The sequence below is a fragment of the Saccoglossus kowalevskii genome, chromosome 14, assembly GCF_978046115.1.
Source record: "Saccoglossus kowalevskii chromosome 14, keSacKowa6.1, whole genome shotgun sequence".
In the NCBI taxonomy this organism is placed as follows: Eukaryota; Metazoa; Hemichordata; class Enteropneusta; family Harrimaniidae; genus Saccoglossus; species Saccoglossus kowalevskii.
Window position 1 is genome coordinate 3611442 of NC_140654.1, and position 9790 is coordinate 3621231.

At 35.7% G+C, this 9790-nt stretch overlaps 1 protein-coding gene across 1 annotated transcript in view; it reads right to left on the minus strand.

The window, feature by feature from the left end:
* Window positions 1–2733, minus strand: part of LOC102807028 (pre-mRNA-processing factor 6-like) — a 29485-nt gene extending 26752 nt beyond the window's left edge. Inside the window, exon 1 of the mRNA XM_085507801.1 lies at window positions 2500–2733. Coding sequence (XP_085363927.1) covers window positions 2500–2660 — 161 coding nt within the window. The 5' untranslated portion in view covers window positions 2661–2733. The remainder of the gene's footprint in view (window positions 1–2499) is intronic.
* Window positions 2734–9790: the final 7057 nt, after the last annotated feature.

Genomic DNA, 9790 nt, shown 5'->3' on the forward strand with positions numbered 1-9790 from the left:
GTTTTAACAAACGAACCAGATCGGAATAAGTCGTACATCAAGATAATGGAAGGGGAGACAATGATAAATAAACAGAAAGGATTACCATTGCAAGTTTAGTTGCGTGCCGAGTTTAACAATAACTTGCTCACTTCACCGGCAGCGATGCATCAAGCTGTCGTTCGTTTAATCTGCACTTGCACTCGAGTGTAGTAACCGTGATTGATGTTTTTGGCTTCATGACTCGTTCATAAAAATAAATTCATAAGCTATATTCAGTCAGCGATACAAGGAATACTAATTTCTCACTATTAATGTGATTTACCAGCGTTCCATCGGGAAAGAAAACAATTAAATTCTTGTTGCCACTTTGGCTGTAACAAACGGACGACACGCTTTGAAAAAAAAATGGCTGCCAGGTCAGAGGTCAATGTCTAAAAATACGTATTTTAGACGTGATTTCAAAAATAAAGTATATATATTTTTTCACTTTTATTAAAGCAGATTAATTTTACATTGAAATATTTGAAATAAATAAAAGTTAAAATAATTAAAGTAGTTAATTCGTAGCTAGTAGAATGGAAAATGAATATTAATTAGCTCATGAATATTAATTAGCGACCGGCACTCAAATCAAGCTGGGCAGAACCCTGTATTACTACTTATTAATCTGGTGGTAACCTGAAAATAAAACACTTACAGTAGTAATATGGGCTGTGTGTAACATATTCCATAATTATCAGATTGTATAACAAGCAGCCTCTCGGCTGAGATAGCTCCGCTGTTAGCAATGCGCATTTCAATTAAAGAACAGAAGATATCATTAGAAAATGAACAATATGTAGACTTGCTGTTTTCAACAAGAATTCAAAAATATCATTTTTCACCATAAATGATTGTGGTTTTTAACAAGAAGAAAATATCACTTTTTACCAAAAATGACAAAACTATTCACCAAAATTAGAGAATTGAAGATATCATCATGAAATGAACAAATTTGAGAGTGGTCCACATGTAGTACCTATATATGTAATACATTTTTGTATCAAAGCAATTGGACTTGTGGTTTTTAACAAGAAGTTGAAAATATCACTTTTTACCAAAAATGACAAAAATATTCATCAAAATTAGAGAATTGAAGATATCATCATGAAATGAACAAATTTGAGAGTGGTCCACATGTAGTACCTATATATGTAATATCAAAGCAATTGGACTTGCGGTTTTTAACAAGAAGTTGAAAATATCACTTTTACCAAAAATGACAAAAATATTCATCAAAATTAGATTATTGAAGATATGATCATGAAATGAACAAATCTGAGAGAGGTCTACCCAAGCTACATATACACCAAGTATCAAAGCATTCAGGCTTGTAGTTTTCAAGAAGAAGTCGAAAAAGTAAAACATTGACACGGACGACGACAAACAATCACTCATATGATAAACTCCGCTCGACAAAGTCGACAGTGGAGCTAAAAACCTGGATACTCCAGTCAACATTTGGTTGTGCTTACAATAACGGTACACACCTTGTACTGTAAATGCATTAATTATTCATTGAGTTTTAATTTCACTATTTTCACCAATAAGTAAATTTGCTAAATTAAATCTACATGAACATGTAAAATAATAATAAAACTAATTTTTTACTTAACAAATTAGTGAAATTAAAACACAGTTAATATGCTCAAAATAGTGAAATTAAAAGTCAGTGAAAATAAATGGTTTTACGGTAAATGATTTGTTGTGAAATCTGTATTAGAAGTCACATTCCTAATAGAAGTCATACCCATTCCTTTGGAACAAATGAGAACCAAAAATTCACCATTTCTTATATGTGTAGATGCTCTAATAGAAGCTGCATCCCCTCAGGATTGTGCATCTAATACAGATTTAACAGTATTATCTGTTAGATGTATTACAGTTAAAATGAGTGCAGTTCGAGAACTGGGTAGTACACAGTTTATATTTTTTATTAAATTATTTTTTCTCTATATTGTGTGAATCTGAAAAACAACATGTGTATTTGTTTAGATTCACGCAGAATTCAAGATGGCGGCCCCCATGCATGATGCAGTATATATATATATATTATTACCACTTTGCCAGCTGACTGTCGTACAAAGACTGTACTGCCGTAATACCTAATATTTTGCGATGAAAACCTCATAATATATGACATGAGATTCACCATCACTTTTTGGAGATTCTTAACTTACCGGGGTATTACTTTTTAACTTCAAAGTTTAGTGTCACATGTTGTGGTCTATATTTGCGAAATATAACCTTGCAGGCCGCCAAGACACGCATATAAATTGAAGACTAGCTTGTAAACATATCATCGCCAATCGTGACAGTTATCGTAACACGTGCTCTGGGGCTTATTAGATAACACGCTGACTAGAACTAAAATGATCATGTTATTGTTTTGTTCGACACAAATACATGGTCAGCGTCGCCCTTTTAACAAGCGTGATCAAAATGTTAACTATACCGAGTGATTCCAAGTATACTTACCCTCTGCCCAGGCCAGGTACGTAGCCAAGTGGTGCGGGAACACCAATGAAATTCTTTTTGTTTTTGTTCACCAGGGACCCAGGGGCCACGGCCATCTTTGTTTGGGACGACATCTCGCAACGATATCTCGTCGTTTCTGGAATCGTGGACTGCACCCTCATGAGGGCGCACCTTCAAACACACTTTCTTGGAAAACTGGCAGAGGAAGCACACAACTGATGCCCGTGTATTCACTGTCGTCGAAAACACAATGATACAAGTAACCTGTAGAATGCTGTGTGGGTAATATTTTTATATTGATTTTTGTTGCATTTGCAGCAAATAGTTACCAAACAATGAGAAATCTATAGGATTGGATATACCTCTCAGCTGGCTTCACATGCATAGTTCAAGACTGCCTAACCGGTGCTTATACCAGGATTTAGTTGCAGCACTGTGGTCTGTGGTTACAGCTTCATTTTCCGAGTAATCACAAGAAATTGACATGACAATAGAAATTCATGAAAGACTGGCACTCCCATACAATTAATAGCAAGTGAAATTCCTGGAATTGAAACATAGATTTTGAAGTCACTGGTGTAGGCATTGAATAACTTCAAGTTGGCATAAAGACGAGGTAGTTTATTTAATCAGTGCTGAACTAGAGGTTGAAATTATAATTAAGTTCGTTGTCATATAATTTGTTTATTTAAATTTCTCCTGAATTCAAATAGAATACACTGGTGAAAGGATGTTTTTGAGGTGTGGTTACATTGTGTATGGAGTGGTAGGGTTGGGTGTCATATAATTTTTTTCATTTTCAACTCTCATGAAATCACACAGAATTTCACTTAATTTATTTTCGATGAAAAGTTTTCAAGCATACGGTGTGAATCAAATTTTCACTGTGCTGTGTCAAGTCTCAATAGAGTATGAGGGAAATGGCATTTTCACTGGAATTTATTTTAGCGGAAAAATGTTCACAGTGAAAGGAAGTATTCCACATTATTACATATATACTACAGTTTATTTTGATTCGTCCCTGAAATCAAAATCTGTACTTCCACACCCCATATGCAAATGAGGTCTGAGAGCGAATAAAGTAGTCCGTTCAAGAGTAGCGTTTTTCGAAACATAGCAGAAATAAACATTATTTAGAAGTACGATACTTTACGTTTGGGTACATGAATATATTTGCCGAGTGAAATGAAATTTGAACAACAGTAATGGTACTTCTAAGCAGTAACTTATTTTGACTAAAACTAATTTGCATATCACCCATGCAATGATGTTTTTGGTATTTTCACGGTCAATATGCAAATGAACATGGTATTGGCGATTCGCTCCACTTGGATTGCCCTTAAAATCACTTTAATTTTGTGTATATGTGTGTGTGTGTGTGTGTGATTTCTAGTGTTTTCACGTATTAATTCTTCTGTGATTTGTTTGGCTTGGCCGATTTCGCTCGAACTTAGCAGGTAGGTCACACCTTCACCCTAGTTATCAGGAATGTATCTCCTACAAATTTTGGATGCAACACCTCAGACATAGCTTTGGGCACAAAGTTACTATTGGTAAAATCTGAAAACAAATTCTGACAACCGTTTCCATGGAAACAGCCAACAACTGAATGTTTTAATACCTTCACGTCAAATGTATCACACCCTACATTTCTATGATTAAAAAGCATGGACGTAGCTCATTCTAATCCGATTGAGTGTGGGCAACAATTTACTGAGATTTTTTTTGGCTTGGCTAATTTTGTTTATAATTGACAGGCAGGTCGTACCGTCACTAATTGGCAAAACAATCCTGGTCCACAGCTACCATGGCAACAGCCAAAAACTGTTTTTTTGAATACTTTCGACCCCAAATTTATTACCTCCCACTAGTCTTGTATTCATGCCTTTTATTTTGGCTACGTTGCACACCGGTAAGAGATCACCGACGCCGACATTGTTACACTGTATCAACGTAATCCCGACGCAACTTTGAACTTTGAATGAACTGTAAATGCTGCCTGCAATCTAGAAAATACTATCGGTTGGAATTAATAAATTTCAAGGGATTGTTCAGTTACTCTGGCTTGGGGGGGTTGTCGGCAGATTCCATTTTGTCAGCTGTAAATCTCAGTTGACCCACCCCTATCAACAACAAAAAAGTGGGCGACCCCCTAACATTATATTTTAAAACATGCTGACCCCCCCCCCCGAAAAACAAAGAAACATTAACAGTTTTGGCTCTGACATGATTACAAAATGTATGATGTGCATTGAAAATATCGTGGTTTGCCGTAATTTTTAGTGTTTGCATTTAATAGACCAGTCACCTTAGGAGGGGAGGGGAAGCATAAAGCCAAAAAACGACTACAGAAAAAACTGCAGGAAGTAGGGAAATCTATGCTGCTAAAGATAGTAAATAAAAACAAAGCTGTGGAGTACTCACTTGATAAACGCCCTTATAAGATAGGAAAAGAGGATTTGAATCTACGCGGTTTGAAAACTAATTTGGATTTAATATATCTTTCATATCTTATAGACCAGGAAAGCTTTACACCTGAAGCACAGTCTGTGCTTATGAAAACAAAGGACACTTTGATTTTTGTATAAATTTGTGTTGGATTTTGGTATTTTACAGAGCAAAATATGCATATTTAAAAGTTAAAAAAACAAAAAAACTATTTATTTATATACATGAATCCATTTAACTTTTTTGATTTGCTGAACAAAAACTGTCACTGCTCTTTGTACTAATTGCTGTGTTTTTCCGTCTCCAGCTACAATTGGATAAATCCAGTAAATATCTTATACAATGGTGACTTCAGACTTTAAATACAATAATCTGATATCCCATGGACTTGGGATGTGTTCAAAACTTAACTGTATAATTGCATGGGGCTCTGCCGCATTGCATAATCTGTTAGTTATTTGTCAACTTCAACCCCAAAATATTTAGCCTATAACATTTTTTGCATCAACAAATTTATAGGCAATATGGGTAATAGTTATTATTAAGAACACATTTGTACGATTAACTTTTTAATCTATTGTTCTGAAATAAAATTTAAAAAAATATATACATAAGCGCGTGTGTGAATTGTGGAAAACAGGGTGACCCCCCCCCCCATTCGCAAAATCAAAAACAGGGTAACCCCCCTACTGATCCACCCCCAGGCCGAAGTAACTGACCAATCCCTAACAACAGCATATGTCCTAGCAATAAAATAAAATGACTTCTAAGGACTGAATGTTTTTTTGCGAACTTTGTATATGGTGCCCAGTTTTAGTTATAAACCGACGTTAGCTTCACGTTCATGTCCTACCATGGCAACAGCCGAAAACATATTGCTAGTTTTTTTTTAGTGGAGTGGATCGCCAACCGGCTTGTTTTCATTGGCAAAATCGTTCAGTAACATGTTTGGCATATTAGGTGTACATCACATGGACTACTACGATTGAGAGAACTTTATGTATGTTGAATGAGTTTTATAAACCCCGAAGGGCTCTTGGAAGATCCACCCGCAGTAAAATTAGCGATTGCCATGGAGGCGCAACCATCAACATCAAAATCCCAGGAGGTTTCTGCTGGCGACGTTACCCAGTTCCAAATAAAGATCACCAACCCCAAATAAGCAACATTTTAACCGGCAATCAAGATTAATTCAATCCACGGCTAACAAGCAACATCACAAGTGAAGTTGTAGCGTGAAGCTCAGCGACTACTGCTGACAACGTAAGTCATGCTTGCGTGCCTTCACCATTGTATTCAAACGAATCACGTGGTGTGCCGTTCTTTTTCAAACCCGGGATTCGATCAATAGGGGAGTTTCAGTAAAAAAACACATTGCAAATCATGCAAGTTCAACATTTTCAAACCAGTATACTAAAACAGAAATGCTCAGCGATGCAAAAGAAGGATAGATGTTACTTTTCATTATACACATCTCTGTTGATACAATCCCTCACATATTCTATTTCCAGTTATACCTGCGTAAATGGATTAGCCTCTTTTGAGGTTGACATTCAGACTAAAATCACGTGACAGGCTGTTAAAATTGGCTGTTGCATACACTTTCGCCGGTCTGGAAAATGTGTTTAGTTAGCTCTCATTCAAGTAACAATGCAGATTTCCCAGTGGGAGTGAAACTATTCGACTCTGCCATTAAAAAATAGGGGTGTTTTGAGCAAAAAAAAAACGAATAACCCTGGAGTGCACACAACACACTGAATTTCGGAACAAATCTTGCATTATTTACAGCAGCAGAATACCACAGAAATATCAGACGAAACATGGAAACACTATATATATGTATTTCGGACTGAACCCTCTCTATTGCAATTCCAGGAATTACCCCCCATATGTGCAACCATTTTCCACCTTGGTACCACCCAAGCCTGAAAACAAAATCTTAGTACCACGCTGAAGCGTTTGGTAATAATCTACAATGTCTATGACCCAATAGGAGCACGTGTTTGTTATGTGCCAGATACCATGTTCTTAAAAGTTCGCAAGTTTTTCGGAATTTAAAACATGCAATACAAAATAACTTACTGCAAAGAAAAACGTCAGTGATCTGAAAAAATCGCTGTCGCAAGTCTGAAATGCTGAAAGATTTGTTTATATTTCTCCCTGGTGGCGCACTTTCACTTCATCGATTCGCCGTTGGTCTATCAGGTGGGATGGCAGTCACTTGTATTATTTATGTACGGGTCAGAGAGGCACCAACTTTTAGCGAAAATCGTGTTCCGGAGACCATATTTCTCAAAAAAGAGGCTTTTTGGGTGTTTTATGGAGTTTTTATTCGCTGAATTTTATTTTCAATGAATCCTTCAGCGAAAATAGCGAAAATAAGTTCCAAATAAAATATTCTACAGTAGTTCAAAACCGTGGTAAATTGGACCTACATTTACACATATAACATAGCAACAACACGATTTCTTTGATTCCTGAAAATGAAAAAATCCTGAACCCATTAACCATTGAACAAACCTTGCCAATTTGGAGATATAAGTTATAGAACATTTTAATTTGGGAGCTTCGCATACCGTTGGCAAGTTTCTACTGGTGTTCCGGGAGGAGGGTCCCGCAGATCTACTTGTGCATATTTTCGTCATTTTTTTTTTACCAATCTGAGATCTAGTAGTAATAATGGTACAATTTGTTGTAGTAATCAAGCAATATAACAGCGCAAGGTAAATGGGTCAGAATAATATGTTTTTATAATCATTGTCAATCGTTGTATGTGGCCTTTGAAGAGCGATTCCAATAAACAGATCAAGTCTATGAAATGTATGCTCTATCATTCGTACACTTTCATATATATCACGCCCTCTACCGGCAAATGCACCCGTTACGTCATAGGTGTGAAAAGAATACCGTTCATATTGTTAATACTATTTCCTGTAGTCGTCCGACAATCAAAATGGTTTTGATAGATTTTAAATTGGAAATAAAAAAGACTACACAACCCACACGACACTGTTGTCGACCATAAAAACAACTTTACGGCTTCATAATAGTCAAACTTTCGTTTTGATGGGAGAACAAACTTTTTGTGACGATGGTTATTTCATCTTTAATTATCCAATCAATATTTGTAACAAAGTGATTACTCTGACGTAATACATGTAATTACAAAAACATAATACTTTGTGAAAGAGTCACTAGGAAAACTATGGTCGCTGTAATCAATCAATTTATCCTAAAATCTGTGTATCGGCAACACATTTTTAAACGTGTTTTCTTCGTGTTTTTGTCTCACTTGGATAACCTGGCGGGTTGCTCACCTGAATAAATAGGTACGTGAACGTAAGAAGAACATTATCATGATTCGTCCTTAAACATATCAACAGATTCAAGGGACGCACACAGCGCACTCATTCACTGAAAACTTTGATACCCACACATGTATATCCCACAATGCAACACGAAAATTGCGTCATAATAAGTGTCCAAAATAATTAATATCATGCATATGAATGACCAGATTCAACGCAGGGTAATTAAGCTTGGCCACACTAAAGGCACACAATAACAAAATGAAACGAATTTATATTAAAGGAAAGAATTGCGAGGAACACGAATACATCTAAATCTGACAAATTAGGTAAAAAAGATCTACATCTTTTTATTCCAGATACTTTTAATGAACACAATGAAATCCTACTTCTGTGCATTGAATTACAGGTAAATGAATACTTACTTTGGCTTTATATATGGTGTTGTGATTTATTCAGTCTCTGATTAAAGACACCTGTTGCTTTCCCAGGGTCAGTGTGACGAACGAACTATCGTCACGTACAATGAGTGAACAATGGTATACAATGGTATAACTACAATATTCTGAGTCAAAGCAACAGAGTGTGCCGGTTACTGTATGATGGTAAGTCCATATCACCGTAGTTTATCCTTACCATAAATGTAGATAATACGTCATACGCCAAACAAACACATGCCCATGTGCACCTCGAAAATTGCATACACATAAATAAATAAATACACATAAATAAATAAATAAATAAATAAATAAATAAATAAATAAATAAATAAATAAATAAATAAATAAATAAATAAATAAATAAATAAATAAATAAATAAATAAATAAATATTTATTTATCCAAAACACAATGAAATATAATCAGAAATGTGATCTAAATGATTTATTGATTGATTTATTAATTGACTGATTGACTCTCAATCACATGTCAATATTTATTATACGTCAACCATTAAAAGTACATAGAGAATTCCATTATATGGTCTTTGTAATTGTTAACATATTGTATTGATCTACAGCTGGGTCGAGTAGAAATTCACCATATGCATGTACTACGCTTAGAACGGTGAGTTAACACAACATTGAATTCCAATATCAGAGATGCCAATCATTATAAATCGACGGATTTACACGTGATTAGAGAATAAAACGACGAGTGTTCTGTGAATGTCAACTTGGAGAAAAAGTTGTAAATTTTACCACCGTGAGTGGACCACTGCCTGTCTGATGATTACCATGATGACGCCGACGAAATCGAAGGAACCGTTTTGTGCCTGTTTTTGTTTGGATGGGGTGGGTGGGGGCTCAGAATTATTCAAGCTTTTCTACTTCGCTTCTACCACAGGGACTGTGCTTCTACTAACAAAAAAAAATGAAAAAAAGAATGGTGTTATATTCCATATGCAGTCAGTGGTCCGGGACTGAATATTGGCTGCCAGCATAATTTGATTCTCGGGTAACACCAGCAGCGACTAAAAACCAACTACGCATGCGTTGTTTCTGTATGCCATACATATCGCGAATACACGTCGACC